The sequence below is a fragment of the Zootermopsis nevadensis genome, unplaced genomic scaffold (assembly GCF_977971745.1).
Source record: "Zootermopsis nevadensis isolate Lab colony 2312 unplaced genomic scaffold, Znev_1.0 Znev_ptg000019l, whole genome shotgun sequence".
Taxonomy (NCBI): Eukaryota; Metazoa; Arthropoda; class Insecta; order Blattodea; family Termopsidae; genus Zootermopsis; species Zootermopsis nevadensis.
This window is the reverse complement of record NW_028259151.1, coordinates 2,442,303-2,463,463: the sequence shown is the minus strand read 5'-3', so window position 1 is coordinate 2,463,463 and position 21,161 is coordinate 2,442,303. Positions and strand designations below refer to the sequence as shown.

General features: G+C 37.2%; 1 protein-coding gene across 1 annotated transcript; it reads right to left on the bottom strand.

Moving 5' to 3' along the window:
- Positions 1–6,663: 6,663 nt before the first annotated feature.
- On the bottom strand, positions 6,664–19,634 carry LOC147873353 (uncharacterized). Its single transcript, XM_087351416.1, has 4 exons — positions 19,538–19,634; positions 16,683–16,885; positions 16,358–16,429; positions 6,664–6,945 (listed from the first exon to the last, which is right to left on the bottom strand). The coding sequence occupies exons 1-4, from the start codon at positions 19,545–19,547 to the stop codon at positions 6,823–6,825; spliced, it is 408 nt and encodes a 135-aa protein (XP_087207542.1). The 5' UTR covers positions 19,548–19,634; the 3' UTR covers positions 6,664–6,822.
- Positions 19,635–21,161: the final 1,527 nt, after the last annotated feature.

The window sequence follows — 21,161 nt, the reverse complement described above, 5'->3', positions numbered from 1 at the left end:
ACATCATATGTTGAGCTAATGCCTTAAGTACAATTAAAAAAAATATATTCTGAACATTTAAAATTTCATTGAGGCTGGGGTGTAATGTGCAACCACGAGAGTGGGTTTCAAAAGATTATTATTATTGTCATTAATTCTTAATTCGAGCAAGCCTACAGTAGTTAGATTATGTAAGTAAATAGATTACATTGTCGGTAAACGTAAAGTATCGGTGCCCTTCCCTGTGAGCTTATCCATGCAAGTTTAATTTAGTGGAAACAAAATTTGTAAAAATTTAATTTACCCTTTTGATTTTTCGTATCAGTAATTTCCTTTTTGGGAAGGGCTCCATAATACTTTACAATTACCACATTGTTATTACACGACAATTTGAAAGGATGATTTTCCCATTTCCCTCTATCCTGGACACCCCTGTAAGTTGGACACATTATCGTGGAACCGCAACTGTCCAAGTTAGAGAGGTTATACTGTATAACTCTGCTGCTGGTAGCTTATCTATCCAAGAAATGCACTGTCATTTTTGTTTGAACCAATCAGATCTCAGTTAATAATAATATAACACATAACTTCATGATTTACACAGTGGACTGAAATATTGGATGAAGGTTACGGCTGGAAATTTAGTACGGTTATAATGAAATCATGGAGATGGTTTGATGGCCATACGTTTTGGAAAGTTGCCGTGTGGAAGACTAAGATTTTCTTATTGAAATTCACAAAGAATTAAAGATATAAAAATGTTGGTAATGAGTTTATCAATCTAATTTATTCTAAGATCAGATTCCATAGTTGCGTCCCTTGTTCAATAACCGGTACTGCAAAGCTGCGTACCTGACCGGGAGACCAGTTGGCTTAGTCGCAACCAGAGGATTCTGTACTGCCCTATGCTCTGCGCTGTGTAACACTTCCGCCTCAGTTCCTCCTGCAGAGGGGAACCAAATTATAAATCTTCATATTATACAATAAGTCCCGGAAACTCCATGGTGACGAGAGTAATAAAATTGTACTCTTCACAAAATATTATCTTTTCATCACATGAAAGAGAATGGGGTGGACGCTAAGTCATGAGCAGAATTAAATTTCGTTATTTCCTTTGTCTACGTCAACAGAACTTGATTTGTAACTTTTTCGTTTGAAGCTGTTTGCTAAATGTATAAATTAAACGTTGTGTTTTTTGAACAAATTACTTTTCTCTATAAATGACAAATTAAGAGAGTCCATGACATAAAATATTGCGCATGCTACGCACTTTATAATATTTTAAACTTAATTTTAAGGCCGTATATTTAAATTCTTATTCTCTCAACATCTTGTTTCTGGTGAGCAATTGAAGCATTAGAGCAGAAGATCAAAATGGCATTTATAAATAGCTTTTATGCTTTTTAAATGATTAGTTGTAGTGGAAATGAATTGAATTGAGTAGTAATGTGATCAGTTTCTTGAGAGTATGTCATTAATATCCTAAAGCTGTTAAGAGAACTCAGAATGTCAAAGTGCAAAGAAAACAATCGGGGATTCTCTGAACTGCCGTATCGATTGTTCTTGTTTTCAAGATGATAAATTTTAACGATAGGCCAGTTCATCGTGGATTAATTTCGTAGGATTATACGAAAAGAGTGAAAACATTTTTATTAGTTTTGTTGTTCAGGTATGCATATATTTTGTGTAATGTGGAATATTTAATATCCTATTGCCCTTCTAGTTTATTTATAGCAAATATAACTCCATTGTTGCAGCGCTAAACATATCTAAGACAACACAGCTAAGTACTGAATTATTGCGCGTTTCTTGCAAGAAACGAAAGAATGACCGTCTCTCCGTCCGTGCGCAGGATTCAACTCTAGAACCAATGGACGAATTTGAGTGTAATTTGGTGTGGACGTTATCTTTTATTAATTGGCACATTTGTTCTTCAAAAACCATGTTAAGGGATATTTAAACATATACTGTACACCCTCTGAATCTATGTTGTTCTGACATTTTTTGATAAAATAATTGAATCAGACGAAAACAAGAAAGACGTCATTAATATATGTCGTTGAAAATTTTAGAAAATACACAGGCCTATATCAGACTGTAGTTTGCTCGATTCGTTTGTTAATTAGAAGAGAATGAGGCAAGTCAATTATTAAATCTTATGCTTAATAGGTAATTTTATGTATTTTTATCGTCTGCGAACTTTTGCTAATGCAGGTTTCTTTAGCCTCCTGTTAAGCTCATCACCCAAAGCTTATAATCTGTAGAATCAACCATACTTCTTAATTAGACAAAATTCTTTTTGAACTTCTTATAATGTAAAAGTTACGAAGAGATGGATACCTACACACTAAAAGAAATTCCACCTGATAACGTTTCATGTAGGCCCTTAATATTAAATTTAATCCATAACTATTCTTCAGTGTCAAACTTACTGTATATGAACCCTGAAGTTAGAAGGTAACATATGTAACTTGAAATGTCAGTTTCTTATAGCAGACCTTAAAGTTCCTGGACAGTGTCTTTCCGGCCGTAGATAGAGTTATGCACGTGGAAATCCAAAGGGTTAAGTAAGAGTTAACTAGTGTTATGGCGTAGAATAAGCCCGGAATTTGCCATATGCGAAGGTATGGAGTGAAGAAGTGGAATGTTATAGCTGAAAACCCAATGGTGGAGCAGCGGATGGCGTGAAAAATGCAGCGTTTCTTGACGTTCAATGACAGTCTATTATGAGTGACTTTGAGGAAGAGTAGCTAAAAGAGAAGAAAACTTCTATTGTAATTCAGTGTGTTTGCTCTTAGTCAATTAATTTCTTTTCGGGTTTCAACAATATCTACCATTTGCTTTCAAAATTGATTTACATACCTGAAATTCAGTCCACTTGTTGATGTAATGAACATAGTTGGAGGCGTCCAGCCATATAAGTACAGGTGAACTTATGGAAATAAACATAACCAAAATTAGCATTGAGTAGAAGATCGTGGTCAGGAAATCGATCTTCTCAGAAAACAGCACGGACGACAGATCTCCGACGATGAAACAGATTATAACCGTTGTTACAGCATAGATGCACATGGAGTAGGCCATGATTGACGAAAACAGCTCGAATGTTGGGACTCCTGAAATTAGAGGCAAAATTGAAGCAAATTGTTTTCTGGACATTATTCATCGTCGGAGATTAAATAAAATCAATAAAACCACGACGTTTCTTAGATCGGGGTGTATGTCCGTCTTCAGGTAAAACCTACTCCTTTAGCCCCAATCGATAGAGCTAATCCCTATCTCCGGACATAGCAGAAGTGGAAAGTAACCGGTGCAATGAAAACAGCTCCTACAGTAGTAGTTGAGGACCACCTGGGGCGCTTCTTCTTCATTTCAAAATGGTGGCCGAGATCCACGCGGAAAAGTACAGGTTCAATTGCAATAAACATTGAAAGCCCAAGTATATTTGGCACGGAAAAGAGAGCCAAGCGCAGGTCATGAGACTATCCATTTCACAGATAGGGACCGTTACAATGATTCCGGGGCTTACATTCCAAATCCATTCACGGTTTCGCTTACTGACAGTAGTGAATGGAAAAGAGGTCCCATTCCTGTAAGAAAACGGGAACTAAGGAACTGGAGCTGGAAAGAATGGCTATTGGGTGAGACAAAGATTTAGCTTTAGCCTAGGGCAGTGTATCATTTTATTTTAGGCTGAAGGATAAGGCATGCACTTATAATAATTTTAACAGGGATTTCTGCATTTATAATCTCTATAACGGCGAAGCTGCGATCAAAACATTTGACAATTACAGGATAAACTCGAGGCTGGTCTGGAAATACCACCAATTGCTGCTGGTATTATATGTGCCAGTAACACTAGCTGAACACAGCATAGAAAGATTCCTGTGAGTGCCGAAATAAATGGATTTAAGGGAATGAGATTGTTGATCAGCTGGAAAGGAAGGTCTCCCTGCACTTATAAGCTTCTCTGTGGCATATCTGAGAAAGTTAAAAGGTAAAAAGTCACTGATCGGTTGGGCGGAGAACACCAAGAAAACTATCAGTCCACTAGAAGACGAAGACACGCAAAGACCTTCCTCATTTAGCCCTCTGCCAAAGAGCACTGTCGAGTTCTTAAAGGTAAACAGAATCAATCGTAAACAAAGGACAGGCCGGCCTATAATGTCACCTGACGGTACTCCAATCGAAATTTGGGATAGGAGAAGAGCTCCATCCATGAATAGTAAAGGAACGAAATTGAAACAACTTCATATATCTTATGAGATTGTGTGGCCTTCGCAGAAATACGTTTTCGTCACTTGGGTAAGCATTCCATGTAGCCAGGTGTCTACCACGAGGACCCTCTAGAATAGATATTGTACTTGGCATGGAGTTACTAACGGAGTGTCGATTTTATGCGAAACACAAAAAATTAGGAAATGCTTATGGTGCAAGGGAAGGTTATGCGCCCACTCCACTTATATAAATTTATTCACACAAAAGTCTGCTCTACTCACAACTGCTGCTATGATTGTACCAGCGTGAATATATCACCACACGTTCACAGTCGCGTAGCATAATTCAGGATTCATTCTGTTTCCAGCAAGACCATCAGTCATTAAAGCCAGTTATCTCAGAAATTTGTCTCGTCATACATAAAATGCTTCGGCACTTCTATAAATTGAATTATATTCAACACGAATATATATGTAGGAGAGATCAGGGCAGATATGGGAACTTAATATTTGGAGGCATTTGGAAGGGACAATAATAAAGATAACCACATTGAGGAAACGTTGTGTGGATTTATTGTATATTTGAAATTTATAATGAGTCATTACTTTAGTTCTAAGATTTACCGTTTTTAAATTAATTTTCTTTAAAAGAATGTAAATTACCCCATTTTGCCCGTACCCGGTGCAAGAAGGGGTATGGTTGATTTATGTTTGAAAATTTTAAGAAAATTTACGAATTCTAAATGTCGAAAGATATACTGTGTTAAAGATTTAATAATTGTAATAAGTGCTTATTGAATCAAAGCTGTTAAACCTATTTCACATATTAGGAAACATCTTAAAGTACAGTCGTTTACAACTAAAATACAAGTATTATAATGCAATAATAACTGTACTTACCTCTAAACGGCAAATTAATTGGAAGAAGCCCGAAAAAACGCATAACGACAAAGAGTGGTTTAAGCTGATTATGAAAGAACTCATTTGAAAAATCAGCATCTGTCGAAATGCCGGTTGGAACGCACAATTCTCTTTTGTCAATGTAAAACTTCTTCCTGTTCTCAGAGATTGTTGGAAAAGTGTCTTGCAGACCTACATGAACTATTTGTGCAGGCAGAAAGTGATTCGGTTTTGAAACCATGTTTCTCTCTACTGAAATTTCGTTAATAGCTGAAATGTTTCCTTACATTTTGCTGTCAGTGTATATATACGTTACTATATATTAATAGCAGTATTACATCAATAGTTCGATATTTTCAATTTAACAGAGAATTTAACAACACTATTAGAAAGATAAGTTCATCCACTGGGAAAATGCTCTGTTAGTATTAATTTGAGTAAATGCGTTTATGGCCGTTATTTCACATAGATCGAATCATTTCCTTATTCTGTTACACGTTTTAGACAAAGACCTTATTAATTTTAAAGTAATTAATATTTATAATCTAAGACAGCTCATAAAGTAGCTGGTGACAGGCAGAATGCTCAGGATTCGATTCTCGTTGCGAATAATAATCTATGTGTTCATCTCCTCGAGAATTCTCCAGAAATGTAGGACCTGCAAATCTTTTTCCAAGTTCCGGCGAGTTTTGGGCATTTACTCGTCATGAACATGTGGGCCTGCGAGCATAAGCACGTTTATCGATAAGCCTGTATTATAATTTAATAAATTACAATGTATGGTGATGGTCCCTCGTACCACCGCATGTCGCGTCCTCAGGTTGCGGATAGAGGTACGGCCTCCAGGTATGGAGGTTAGCAGTCGTGGACAGCGGTCTAGGGGTGGTCCTCCAGCTTGGGGGTAGGGCAAAGGCTAACAATATTTAACAAAAAGAAATTGATAGGCAGTGTCAGACACTGCCGCAGTTATTTTCGTGAAAACGTCAATCGTGTATAGTATATTGAAATTAAACAAAATTTTTGTTTTGAATCGTTTAATTCATTTGCAACTTAAATTTATTGAATACAGAGTAGTGGTATGAGAAGTAGGATACATATGGCTTTGAAATTATTTGAATACCTCTTGCAAATGTCAAATCTATACAAGTTTTCCCTTGCGTGGTTGGTTTGTTCAAATCATTCACTAGTTCAAGTTTAAAGAATTTCTGAAGGTATGCCCGTAAGAGTTCCAAATTTTCGTCACTAGTGTTGAAATAGCCCATCAATACGAGCGGTTTGTCACTATTATATTCTAGTTCGAATGTCTCTGCGTCTCTGTCGCCGTCGCCATATTGGGTATGCGAAGTGGGTCCGATGGGTCTGCGTCGACCTCCATTGCACTCTCCATCTCATCAGCAACGAAATCCACATCCATACTTGTCCCAGGCTCGTCAGATCCCGCCTGAGTTGTCACAGCGCGCTTACGTTGCCTATATTCGCGGCAGTACTGCGCGTTCGTTTTGGGTCCGGGTCCGGCGTTTTCGATGTCATTCTCTTTGGAATTTTGTGCTCTACGCATTTGTGCCCGATTTTTGTAATTCTGGTTTTACTTTGCTCTCATATATCGCGACATTTTAAGAAAATCGGGACATTTTCAAACTTTTTCACATTCACAGCCTCGTATCTTTTTGAGTTTTTGAGATACGCACTTGGAGCCCAGGAAGAGTTGTTACATATACACTCCTCTTCAAAACAACACTTGGTTCATTCGGATTGGATAATTAGTCTCTGAGATATGATCCCGTTTATGGACACTTGTCGAATCCGGAAAGTCAATTAAAATCTGTTGCACAGATTTTAATTGATAGACCTGATGATGATGAGATAACATCGAAACATGTCGTCAATGTAAAATGTAACAAGATCTAGTATCTAATGAAAACATGTTATAATTTTAAGTAATTTTAACAACATTTTTAAGTTTGTGTAAAGACGGTAAATAAATTATTGTATTAATAAACACAAACATGACGCAATTAAGATATGAACTAAACAAAATTTTGACACGGAAAGATTTGATTTGAAAAACTTAAGTGAGGGAGAGGCAAACGAACAATATCAAGTTGAAATTTCGAATAGGTTTCAAATTTTGGAGACAAATAAAAATAATGAATATCTGGACATTAGCAGGGAGTGGGAAAATGTCAGAAACTGCATCAAAATTTCAGCCAAAGAGAAACAAGGATACTATAAGTGAAAGCAAAGTAAACTATGGTTTGATGAAGAATGTAAAAAATTAATAGATCGAAGATAACAAACAAAATTTTAATGGCAGCAAGACCCAAACAAAACAAATGCGGATAATCTGTGTAACATAAAATGTGAAGTTAATAGAATCTTTAGGAATAAAAAAAGGGAATACCTGAATGGTAAAATTATTGAACTTGGGACAAATAATAAGGAAATAATATCAGAGAAATATACAGAGGCGTTAATATGTAACTTTAAGAAAGGATATCAACCTCAGACTATTGTTGTAAATGATGGTAATGACAATTTGCTTGCAGATCCAATAAAAATTGTGAATACGTGAAAAAATTTCTTTAGCAAGCTCTTAAATGTTCATGAGACTGTTGATATTGGACAGATTAAAATACATACAGCTGAACTGTTGGTGCCAGAACCTAGTTTAGATGAAGTGGAACTAGCCATTGGGAAGTTGAAAAGTTATAAATCTCCAGGTATTGATCAGATTCCAGCAGAATTAATTAAAGCAGGTGGCAAAGAGTTGCATATGAGGATCCATAAGCTTATTCAGTTAATTTGGGATAAGGAAGAGATGCCACAACAATGGAAGGAATCCATAATTATTCCTATTCATAAGAAGCGGAACAACACCTAGTGTGACAATTACCGAGAAATTTCTCAGCCATAAAACTCATACAACATTCCATCAAATATTGCTCTGGCGAGATTAACTTTACATGTGAATGAATTTATTGAGGATTAACAGTGTGGGTTCAGACGAAACAGATCAGCGATTGATCAGATCTTTTGCATTTGTCAGATACTAGAGAAAAAAGAGAGTTCAGTGGGACCGTACATCAATTATTTATAGATTTTAAAAATCTTTGACACTGTGAAGAGAAAAGTGCTATATAATATTCTTATTGAATATAGTATACCAAAGAAGCTAGTTAGTCTAATAAAAATGTGCTTAAATGAAACCTGTAGCAAAATTCGTATACTTAAATATTTATCTGAGTCATTTTACATCAAGAATAGTCTAAAACGAGGAGATACTTTGTCTCCCTTGCTCTTTAACTTTGCGCTAGAATATCCTATCAGGAAAGTCCAAGATAGGCAGGAGGGTTTGCAATTGAATGGGACACATCAGCTATTGGCATATGCTGATGATGTTAATTTATTGGGGGACGATATGAACACAATAAAGAGGAACACAGAGGTTTTACTAGAGGCTAGGAGACAGGTGGGGCTGGAAGTAAATTCAGAAAAAACTAATTACATTATAGTATCTCGCCAGCAAACAGGCGGGCAGAATTGTCTTGGGGTGGCTAATAAATTCTTTGAATTGTTACAAAGTTCAAATATTTGGGACCAACAATAACAAATCAAAATTATATTCATGAGGAGGTTAAGAGGAGACTAAATTTTGGAAAGCTTGCTACTTTGCAGTTCAAAATATTTCGTCTTCTCGTCTGATATCTCAGAACCTGAAAATTAAAGAATAACAAAACAATAATTTTGCCTGTTTTATATGGGTGCGAAACATGGCCTCACAATCTGAGGGAGAAACACAGATTGCAGGTCTTTGAGAATAGGATGTTGAGGAGGATATTTGGGTCTAAGAGATAAGACGATAGGGTCTGGGGAAAACTATGTAATTAACTAACTAAATAACTAACCAGATAGTTTACCGAACCCGAAGGTTCATCACCTAATTATCCAAAGCCCTCCACCGGACCCTGTTCTGGGCCAACGAAATCCAATCTCCTTCAACACCTATCTCCCATAAATCCCGCCTGGCATAATCCTCCCATCTACGTCTAGGTCTTCCCAGCGGTCTCTTCCCCTCAGGCTTCCCAACCAATACCCTGTGCACACCTCTTGTCCCACTTCCGGAAAAATAAATTTTGTTTGAAGAGCAACTTTGTGTGAAAACAGCTTCTTCCTACACTAACGGTAATTTATATTACATGACACGTATTTTAATCTTTATAATGTATAGTAAGGTATCTGAGATGCGGTTTGTCAGTATCGTTTAAGGAAACCAGAAACAGTTGGGTATCAAGTAATTTTAAGAATTTTCAAAGAGCTTTAAATACCAACAAATTTTATATTCTCAATACCCCATCTAAAACTCAACTCTGAACATGGAAATCTTAAAGCACAATACGATGAAACCGATCGCACTACAATATTCTGGTAAACGTGTCCCCTTGTTGTAGCTGATGCACTGTTGTATTATGAGCACGTTTGTCACATAAGTACACATTCTGTGTCGCGAATTTTGTTACCATTCGGTGTACTGTTGCCTGAATCGGTAATTCTCTGTCAGTATACCGATTTATAAATGCACCACAAAAACCAATAAATAATTTGGATGCTAGGTAATATGAGGGATGGACCTAGGTTTTGCCTGTGAAAACACCATATTCATAACTGCATAGCTTGTGCGCAAGTGACGTCAGCAGCAGCCTAGCAGAAACGGTGACTTTAACTAGAGTTCCACGGAGGTGGTTGGGAGACTATTAGCTACACAGGGTAGTCTTGCTGTTGTTTCGTTGCGCTGAAAACTTCATACCCTCCAGATTACATATGTGCAAATTCTATAACTGATTTTATCCACTTTAAAATGCAAAAAGAAACATATCGATTTGTATCTTAAATCAAAAGCATTAATGACGAGAGAGTCGACATACAGACGAGTTAATTACTAATTTCAGATTTTTTCTGAACTGAAGAATGGGCTTTTAACGGAACTATACCAAAGTGATATTTCACATTCTCAAGGTTACAGGTATAAGTATGACTGTCTTCTGGAAGGTTGCACCGTATAGTTTCTTTAAACCTTATCGACATTTCGTCGGTGCGTGCTGCTGTCATCATCAGTGAGACCTTCACCATGGTAAAAGGGGCAGTGAGCATCTCTGAAACGTCGGTTACTTCTTAAGAAGCTACACGCCGTAACATCTAACAACACAGTTATCTCCGAGTTACACTTATGTTTCACATTCGAGAACCTCCTTTGCAAATTTCAAATAATAATTACTTCTCACATAACCGCATCGATTTACAAACATCAGTACCTCAATGATTTTATCAAAAATAATAGTTTTTGTGTCTTGAAGCCAGAAAGATATACAAATATGATATATAATATATATATGGGAGAAATGTTGAGTTATTGAACTGTAAAGCACGTGGTACATATATTTACCACAGTGCTAAAGGGTGTGGATACCATGATTTCGCTCTCTCCATACACAGGCACAGACAAGTCTTTGTGTTTTTTTTTGTTTGCGCGCGCACTCGTGCGTGTGTACGTATATATATATATATATATATATATATATATATATATATATATATTTCTTGAACCAATTAAATTTAAAAAGTTTTATCTAGATATCATTACCATGTTTGGTAGTTACCTGTCACCACGACATGGCACGTCAGCTTGCGAATGGAGGAACAGCCTCCAGTTATGGAGGTTAGCTGTGAATATATTAAATAAGCAGTCGCGGACAAACGACGGAGGGTGGTTCTCCTGCTTGGGGGCTGGGCGTGAGGCTTACAACCTTTAACCGTAAATAAGTGCGTTGTTACGAAAAACATAATCAGTCTTCGGAGCCGGACGGACTCCTTGGTACGAGAATGACAAAAGAAAAAGAATATGAGATTTCGACCGTGGAATGTTAGATGTCTCCATAGGTCAGGAGGACTGAAATCAGTGAGCAGGAAATTAGAGAATTACTAGTTAGTTTTTGTAGCAATACAGGACGTGCGATGGGAGGGGGAGTACGTGATCGCAGTGGAAAATTTCAAGCATTTAGTTAGAAAGGGGAATGATAATCATCAGTTAGGGACAGGTTTTTGTTCATAGCAGAATTAGGGCAGCAGTTATGAGAGTAGAATTTGTTAGTGACAGGTTTCCTAACATAATTCTGGTCGGACGTTGGTGGGGAATTATTGTCCTTAATGCGCAAGCCCCAACTGAAGGAAAAAGTGATGATATCAGGGATAGCTTTCATGAAGAAGCAAAATCAGTATTTGATGATTTTGATAAGTGTCACATGAAAATTATGCCACGAGATATCAATGCAGACATTGGGAGAGAGGATATTTTCAAACCCATAATAGGGAAAAAGAGTCTGAATGAAATAAGTAATGACAGTGGTGTTACAGTAACAGAATTTTCCACGCCAAAAATCTAATTGTAAAGAGTACAAAACTTCCACATAGAGATATTCATAAAGAGATGTGGAATTCTCCAGATGGTAGCACACAAAATCAGAAGCATCATGTTTCAGTAAATAATAAAGGGTATAATTGATAGGAGATCATTCAAAGAAGTGGATTGTGACACTGACCATTATCTGGTAGTGGCAAAGTGAGGGAGAGGGCTTCAGTACGTAGATGAACTAAGCAGAATTTAGAGACAGAAAGATTTGATGTGAAAAAATTAAGTGAGGGAGGGGTAAAGGAACAATTACAAGCTGATAATTTCGAATAGGTTTCAAATTTTAGATACGGATAAAGATAATGAATGCATGGATATCAACAGGGAGTGGGAAAATGTCAGGGACGTGCGATCGGAAAGTTTCAAGACTGCGCTTATAAAAACCCGTACACTTATCTCAGGTATTAAATTCATCCATCACCCTCGAAGTAGTTCCCCTGGGAGTGAACACAACGATCCCAGCGCCGCTGCCAAGACTGGAAGCATCCCTGGAAATCTTTCTTTGTCAGCCTGTCAAGCACCATCTGCGATTCTGCCTGAATCTCTTCTATCGTCTCAAATCTCCTTCCCTTTAGCTGAATTTTCATCTTTGGGAAGAGGAAGAAGTCACGCGGAGCTCAGAAAGGAAGTTGGGGTCGGTTCTTGCAAGATCTTTGAGCTCCTGACAAACGAGAAGTCTATTCTGCTTCTGGTCCTCAGACAGGAGCCTTGGCACAAACTTGGCTGCGATGCGTCGCATGTGAAATTCTTCCTTAAAATCAGCTGACAGGTCCCATAGCCTATCCCAACAATGTCGCACAAGTCGTTGATGGTACGACGTCGATCTTCGTGAATGGCCTGCCGAATCTTCGTAACATTTTCGGGCGTTGTGCTCGAAGATGGTCGTCCAGAACGCTCGTCATCATCGACAGAGTTTCGGCCATTTTTAAAAGGTGAATGCCACACAAAAGTTTGTGCACGACCCATTGCGGACTCCCCAAATGCTTGCTTTAGCATTTCATAGATTTCCGTAGCCGTTTAGGCGAGTCTTTGGCAAAATTTGATGCACACGCCTTTCCGAAATCGCAGGAGGGTCGGTGTAATGCACTACCAAAACGCCCGTAACTAAGAAACAAATGCTAATTCGATGATGCCGGCTGGCACACTGATTCAATAAGAATTTAGGCCGCACCCCCTAGCGGCAGAAGCTCGTACTACATCCGGTTCGCCCTCTATTGACATAGTCTTGAAACTTTCCGATCGCACCTCGTATATCAAAATTTCAGCCAAAAAGAAACTAGGATACTACTCTTGAAAGCAAAATATACTACGGTTTGATGAAGCGTGTTCAGAATTAATAGATAGACGGAAGCAAACGAAACTTCAATGGTTGCAGGACCCAAACACAACAAATACGGATAATATATGTAAAGTGAGTCGCGAAGCTTTTACAACCTTTGAAGGGCAAAATTGTTGAGTGTGAAATAAATAGTAAGAAAAGAATATCAGAGGCAGATACAGGTATGGAGAAAACTGCAAAATTTTGAGCTTAGAAATCTGTATTGGTCCCCCATTTTTGTTAGCATGATTATGTCAAGAAGAATGAGAGAGGCTGGTCAAATAGCACGCATGGCTGGGGCAAGTAGAGTAAAATGGGTAATGGTCGGGAAGCGTGGAGAGAGGAAACCGCTGGGGAGACCTAGGCATACTTGGGAGGATAATTTAAAGCAGAATCTATGGGAGATAGAAGTTGAAGGTGATCGGATTTTGCTGGCCCTGGACAAGGTCCGATAGAGGGCTTTGGTTAGATCGGTGATGAACCTTCGGGGTCTCTAAGCCCACTAGTTAGTTAGTTAGTTACGCTTCATGCCTTTCAGTTTGTTCGACTCTAAATCTCAGTTATCTTGTCCACATTTTCACTTACGTTTGTCACAATTAACACAGTTTGCTGTTCCGATTGGTCTTCGCGGACAAACAGCCGGTATCTTGAAGTTCTGATAACTATTCTCCATAATCATAATGTGCATAGCCAACCTTAGAAAGTGATAGGTCTCGTGGCTGGTCACACGTTGACTCCGGAGGTAATTAGAAATTACCATTCATACTTAGTTCCTTACTTTGTTTTATTTCACATCAGTGGCATTGAGTTGTTGTTCATTGCAGATTAACGCTTTCCTCAATACAATATCATTTCATCCCCCCGTGATATCAGTGGCTGGGTTCTTTGATGTAAACAGGGAAATGCTCAGATCGGTAAGTTTCAGGCCGTCACATCAACTGCAATGTATCTGCATTACAGTCACCATGTTATAGTTATTTTTGAATGTCTTCTTATCTTCATGCCCATCACTAAATTGCAGGAATCGTTTTAAACAAGAGCCCAAGAATTCCTACTTCAAACTTCAAGGAGCAGAGTCCTTCTGAAGCCAAAATTCGTTTGTGTAGTACACTCCCAGGTCTTTTAAGAAACCCAAAATAATTATTATTGATGTTCACAACAGCCAGTCAATGGACCCTCTCCCGGGCCGTATGAATCCAGTCTGCATTCTCACACTCTAAATATTATTGAATATATGGTGTATATTATTATTATTTCCACTTCTAATAATTAGGTCTCCCAGATTGTATGTTCCGCATTGATATCAATGCCCTAATTACAACATCCACAGCATCGTAATTTTTACTTTTAACCAATACTAGTATAATTAAATAATTAGGATAAGATGGATGGAGAATTAAGCACGTATGAATGACATGATAATTTCAGGTGAGATTTTAGTCAGAATTACAAATAGATGGAAAGCTAACATTAAAACGGATCTTACAGAAGCAGGATATGAAGATGTATGTACACACATGGAAGAAATTAAAATGTGTACGGAATTTGAGTCACAAGAACTGGACTAAATGGCTCTCAAACAAACCGTGTATAAAGTTGTGCGCACTTGAAGGAGATAGGAATTTTATTCATAAACATTAGGCTTAGATGGGATAATAATATTGAAATTTATGTTAAATAAAGTATTACGGTGTGATTTGAATTCATCTAACACAGGTAAGTACCCAATGATGAGCTTTTTTGAACACCATAATTAAACTTTTGGTTCCATTAAAGACAACCACTATTAATTTTCCAAAGACTGTTTCCAGGATTTGGTTACGCCAGAGAATTCATGCTTATTGAACAGCTGATGATATAGCGGTCGAAATTAGGCAATTACAAAAGCACACCATCTAACAAGAACGGGCTATTTGGACTGAGACCGAAATGTAGCCTACCTGAAGTCAATTAATTCGGAGAGCGAATATTGTTAGGGAGGTGATGAGAAAGCTTGTTTACATCTGATCGTATGCTTCTCTACAAACGAAAACGTAAGCTTTATCCATAAATAATGTAACCCAATGCGTTAATTTTTCTGAATGTTGCTATGTCAAAGAAATACGAAAAGAATTTTTCTTCTAATTAGGCAAACGAATAAATTGCTGTAAATGTTGCAAATTGAAGAGAAGTTGAGGCACACATAAAACAGCTTAGCCCTTTCCAGCTTCTTAAAGAATGTAGTTGGTGGATTTTTCCACAGGCTGGATTGTTTTGCCAACCTCATTCTTGTATATTTATAGCTTTTCCCCCATTGTCAATGAGCCAACTGACCTAATAAGCATATCAGTTGTCGAAATATCGACATACAACAAGTAAATATAAGAAAGAATAGATTCTTCGTGTTACGGTAGGGCATTTTGATGGAATACGCCTGGAAGTCTAAGAAAAATGACAAATGGAACCTGTTGCGCTTTCCCCATAATGTTACTAACCGTTTTCAAAGTACTAATGAGTTAGGTCACTGAATGAAACACATCGTCTAATCTCTTCTCGTTATTTTAAATTAACTGAATATTGGCTGTAGTATAAGGTCATCACAGTAGTTGGAGCATCCGATATTCTGGTATATTCTAACTGTGGTAGTGAATAAAATTCAAAAATCTAATTTCATATTCATCTAGCCTATTAACCACTAATGGACATTAATATAGGCGCCACATATCACATTTTAATTGCCTCTGTCAATACTTTTAATACCTGCAATTTAATGTTTCTTGTGAGTCTCAACATCTTGAAGAGAAAATGGATTTTGACTTCATTAACAATCCTTATCGAATGGCTTATTTAAACGCAATTCAGGACAAAAATGGAAAATAACCCATAAAACGTGTGACTGCTGTTTCTCAGAGCACGATACATTACAAATAAATTGCAAAACTGACCTCAAATATGAATTTTGCCTCTCATCGACTTATAAGCGTCACTGTACGAAGAAAATTATTACTTAGGTTTTCAGTTTAGTAGCGACAAAATCTATCACGTGATTTGCTACTTTACTATAGAATGTAGTTATAATGCTCATTATACGTTTCATTTTGTTCTATAAGCCGGTTAAAGAAAGAGTCCATGAATTGACTCCTGTAAATTAAACAATAAGCTAGACTTTGCTTAAGGCAATTCAAGGAATGGTCATGTCTGTTAGAAAGAGAGGTGTTTGCACTCTTTATTTAAACTTTGGGTAAAATAGAATGATAAATGTATCACTCCTGAAATACTGAATGTAATTCCTATAATCTTGAAATTGCGACACCATTTTATGCTTACCGATAGTAAAGAAAGTTGTCCATGAGAAAGAAACATCTTATCAACGAAAACTAATATACAAACTTATACGCCGCAAAAACGCAAACCTGAATTAACGAAAATGCTTTGAATCATTAAATTTCTGCACTACTTTCCAGCATCCTTCGATAATTCGTACTCCATGCATATACTGACCTCCTGCTGTATGTCCTGCCTTCTGCACCATGTTGTGATATGATGTAACTCCTTCTGAACTTTCGTTTCGACCTGCAGTAACAAACAAAGTTGTAAGTATTTGAGACGTACTGAAATTTTGACTTTTATTTCAATTACAATTGACATATGGCCGACGATTGCCATTTCACTTTAGATTTTGTGAGTGTGTACGTGTTGATGTGGGGGTGTGGTCACCGCCATCTATTTTTGACTTTGTGCATACAGTGACGACTTAATACAAGGAAAAGTACATCCATGTATTTCTTTAACTTGTAATATTTTAGCTGAGCTTGATCTAACTTACAGTTGTCATAATGTAGTCCGCCTTCCTGCAAATACAGTGGAAATGAGCTACAAACACAAGTCCGACTACGCCAATAGCAGTCATCGTCACGTTTGTGCTGGAGTGACCATCGCCGATCCCAAACAGGAGTCCGTACAAGCACATGACGAGGCCAAAGAGAAGAATTGAGACGTGCAGAGCTAACAGAGTTTCCGTCGCAACTCCTGCAACAAAACAAGAAAATTCTTTGTATTTATACCTGCGCCTTGTATGCGATTACAGCTACAGCAGATTACTAGTTGATTTCTGTCTTCTGGGTTGTTGCGCTGTGTAGTCTGGTCGATGTTAATCAACGTTTCAGAGGTCATGCTGCATCCGTCATCAGGGCGATGAATGAACCTGATGACGGTGTCAGTATTACCTCTGAAACGTTGGTTAACATCGACCAGTCTACACAGCGCAACGAACCAGAAGACAGAAATCTTCATACTCACCGCTGTGGAAACCTCAAATCTTACAGATTAGTAGTTGTGTAATATTTTTAAACAGCGCAGACACTATTACCAGTAACGGCGACTGCAATAAAGATGTGCGTTTCCATTACATGTACGACCTCGCTTTTACATTGTTCTGCCTTAATAGTTATCACAGCCTCGCTTGATTTCTTGCTACCAGAGTCGCCACGTTCTGAATTATTATTTTGATTTTTTTCGGCATGTCACGAAAGGCTCACTCGTGCAATCAAATGTGACTCGCACTGGCTATAATATTAAAAATTGATAGATGATATAGTACTAGATATTTAATTAAATATATTATTGTAAAAATATTCTTTCTTTCTTTCTTTCTTTCTCTCATCCAATTTTACCCGTAAGTGTAGAGGTTATTATTTATTTGATTCTCTATGTGGACAATGGTAGGATTCCTTGGATGATGGATCAGCCCGACGTAAGGCCTCCACCTATACAAACAAAGAAAGGCGCGGACAGACGACCATGCCTTGAGTGGGACTGTAATCCACGATCCCAACGGTCAGGCACACGACGTCCATGGCTCAGATCACGTGGCCACTACGGCTGGCTTGGAAAAATATTTTATTATTTATTAGGTCTCTTAAATGCACTTTAATTAGGTTTTTAGCAACTGAGACATACTACACACCTATTAAATAAACATTAAGTTCGACATTGTATGTAATTTCCGTAATAATGTGACCCAAAAACCAGTGTATCAAATGTAACAGGTTTAAGACAGTAGGCGGAGTGATACAAAAATGATCTTATCTGCTCCTGACACCAATTCACTCAAACGTATCCACAGAATTCTGTACTCTCCTATCATCTCTGCAGACACAGTTCCTTGTTTTAATTTACTCTGGAAAACGAAGATTAATTCACACGCGTTTACATGGTTAAGTGTGCCTATTAATATTCCAATATTAAAATTTATTAAACAAATATTGTATGCAAATATCATGGATACGGAATATATATGTAAATTGAAATAGAGTTAGGAAATCTTAAAGTATGCTGTCGTAAACCAATGAAAATAATTTATGATAATGTAAGACTTGGGGTTCTCACAGCGGCGAGTATGAAGATTTCCGTCTTCTGGGTTGTTGCGCTGTGTAGTCTGGTCGATGTTAACCAACGTTTCAGAGGTCATACTGCCTCCGTCGTCAGGGCGGCAGTATGACCTCTGAAACGTTGGTTAACATCGACCAGACTACACAGCGCAACAACCCAGAAGACGGAAATCTTTAATTTATGATAAAATTGAAGAATGTAACGCTGATGATGTTCAGATGAGAACAGACATCTCCCTTCTTCTGAACATGTATATTGCATATATACAGGCCGATGTACTATATCCGTTATGATCATAAACTACTGCCCTGTGACATTAGAAAGTATTTTACAAAATTTTTAACTGAGTTCCCAGTGGCAGTACCTTAACAGAGGAGAAATATGAAATGGGCTTATAAAATGCATAGTCTTAATCCCAAATTCCAAAGTAGCAGCATAGATATACTGTATATCAACGTATAGGAAAACATGTCTGATAAAATGTGCAGGGTTTTATAAACAAGAATGTGTCAAATCCAAATAATTATTAATTTGGTTATCTGTTTTATATTTTTACCTCGCCATCAAGTTAAATATGAAAGAGACTGAGCATCCAAAGTTTATTTTTGCCTTCTCATGACACTTTTGTGTATACCATTTCTAAACTTACGATATCACAAAGAAAACAAACCAGTTAATTGCAGACAAATACTCAAGGCACAGGAAAAGGCAAAATATGATTACGTGCGTGGAGCTACAGGTGAAGCTCCAGGAATTCGTAGCCTAGGAAAAAGAAGAAATAAAAAACTAAGTACATAAAACAAATTTCAGTTCTTTGCTTTTTGTGGATCATTTGATGATGGTGTGTCAAATATTAAATTCTTATAACTTGATATTTTTAAATTCGCTTTAATTTCGTTTAAAATATCTAGCTGTAAAAGTAAAGTGTGAAATCACGACGGTCAAGCTCATTATTGAATCGGCACTAGATGGGGGTGAGTGGTTACCATCACGCCTAGGCCGCGCTTTTCCTCCTGAAAAAGAATCCCAGTACCCATTGAACAAGGGACTAGGTGGGTCCCAGAACCGGTCTGGACGCAGAGGATAGAGAAAACATCGTCTGCTTCCGTCGGGGATCGAACCTCAAGCCGTAGCTAGTCACTGTACTGAATGAGCTATCCCTGAGCTCATAAAATATCTAGTTATGAAAACCAAAAAATGTGTCAAAAAATTTTCCATTAGAACACCTGAATTTTTTAGACCTGTTTGTCTGAAACCATTCCCAGTTGCTACGTGCAAACTCAAATATACCTTGAAACATGTCGCGTATTTGCTGCCAGCTAACGCATGGCTGTGGAAAGTGATTATCCAGTAACTAACCATAATTTCCGACAATATGCCTGAAAACATACAACTAGGTAGGGCTAATAAAGGAACTCGTGGTTCGTAGAAGTAAAATAAGATAGAAGATTTCTGTCTTCTGGGTTATTGCGCTGTGTAGTCTGGTCGATGTTAACCAACGTTTCAGAGGTCATACTGCCTCCGTCATCAGGGCGATGAATATGCCTCCCTATTGGCATATTCATCGCCCTGATGACGGAGGCAGTATGACCTCTGAAACGTTGGTTAACATCGACCAGACTACACAGCGCAATAACCCAGAAGACAGAAATATTCATACTCACCGCTGTGAGAACCTCAAGTCTTACATAAAATAAGATAGTTGAAGTTCCTCCCAAGCAGCTGAGAACTGCGTAGCAGGTACATCGCCTTCGAACGGACAGTACCAACAGCTGCCCAGTGACTTTTCGGAACATTATCTGCAACAAAGGGTTGTGTCAAGACAACTTTTGCTCAAATCAAATGGCAAAACAATTCAAGCCAACATTGGTGTGATAAAATCAATTGTGAGCTTGCGAAAAGAACCCATTACCAACAATAACAAATAGCCTTGAAACTCTATTTCCAATAAAATATTTTATTAAATATTAAAATATTATTACTATAATTAACATTTAATATTTAAAATATTTAAAATATGTTAAAATGATGCTCTTTTATCGAAATGTTCGATTTACAATTAGAGCATCATCTTTTCCACGACATGTTTCGGTTTTCAATGAACCATCTTCAGGTGTTTAATTGATATAAACTTAAATGTAATGTTCTAAATGCAATCTTTCGTCAGAAAGTTATCCACTTCTAGATCAATTGTATTTTATTATCACATTCAATGTTGTTTCGTAAATGTATGTCGCGTATAGCGTGATCTTGCGTGGGTGAAATGTTTGTAGTGGTTTTTTTATAATCGGCCTGTAAATTAAATAATAATTTTATAATTCATTAATATTCATTTAGTCTTTATAATATTATTATTTATAATATTATTATTTAATATTATTTAATTTACAGGTCGATTATAAAAAAAACCCAAAGCGACCTACATGGCGTGTAATGGAAATCATTTACTTTAATTTTACAAATTTAATACAAGTTCAATATAAAACATCTGCAAAAAGCCGTTCATTGTTTACACGTTACCCGCAACACAGCATGAACAAGAAATAGGATACACTAAAATCTTAATTTCATATTCTAACATTTTTCTATAATTTAAGTTTGAATTGGATTATGTAATTTTTGGTCAAATTTACATTACAGTTTTTAAACTGCTATAATAATGTTAAGACATTATCAGATATAGATACATGGGGGAAAGTCCTTACTTCCAATTTTGAATTTAAAAATATAAAGACTTATATATCAACAAAAAATCGACCCTTGAATATTTTAGAAAGTGGCAAGTGTGTGAAGCCTGGTTTATCTAAAACATCTTAATACAAAATAAATAGCTTCAAGAAGAAAGGAAAGTTGAGACAAAGGCCCATCAGAGGACAGTGATGGTACTTGGTCAATGCTATTGTTCACCTAGGCA

What these genes read in the sequence shown, in the direction of transcription:
- LOC147873353 (XM_087351416.1), bottom strand. An exon ending in CGGACTACATTATGACAACT is followed by an intron (nt 16,430 to 16,682) that starts GTAAGTTAGATC and finishes TTGTTACTGCAG; the next exon opens with GTCGAAACGAAAGTTCAGAA. An exon ending in GGCAGGACATACAGCAGGAG is followed by an intron (nt 6,946 to 16,357) that starts GTCAGTATATGC and finishes CATCATCATCAG; the next exon opens with GTCTATCAATTAAAATCTGT.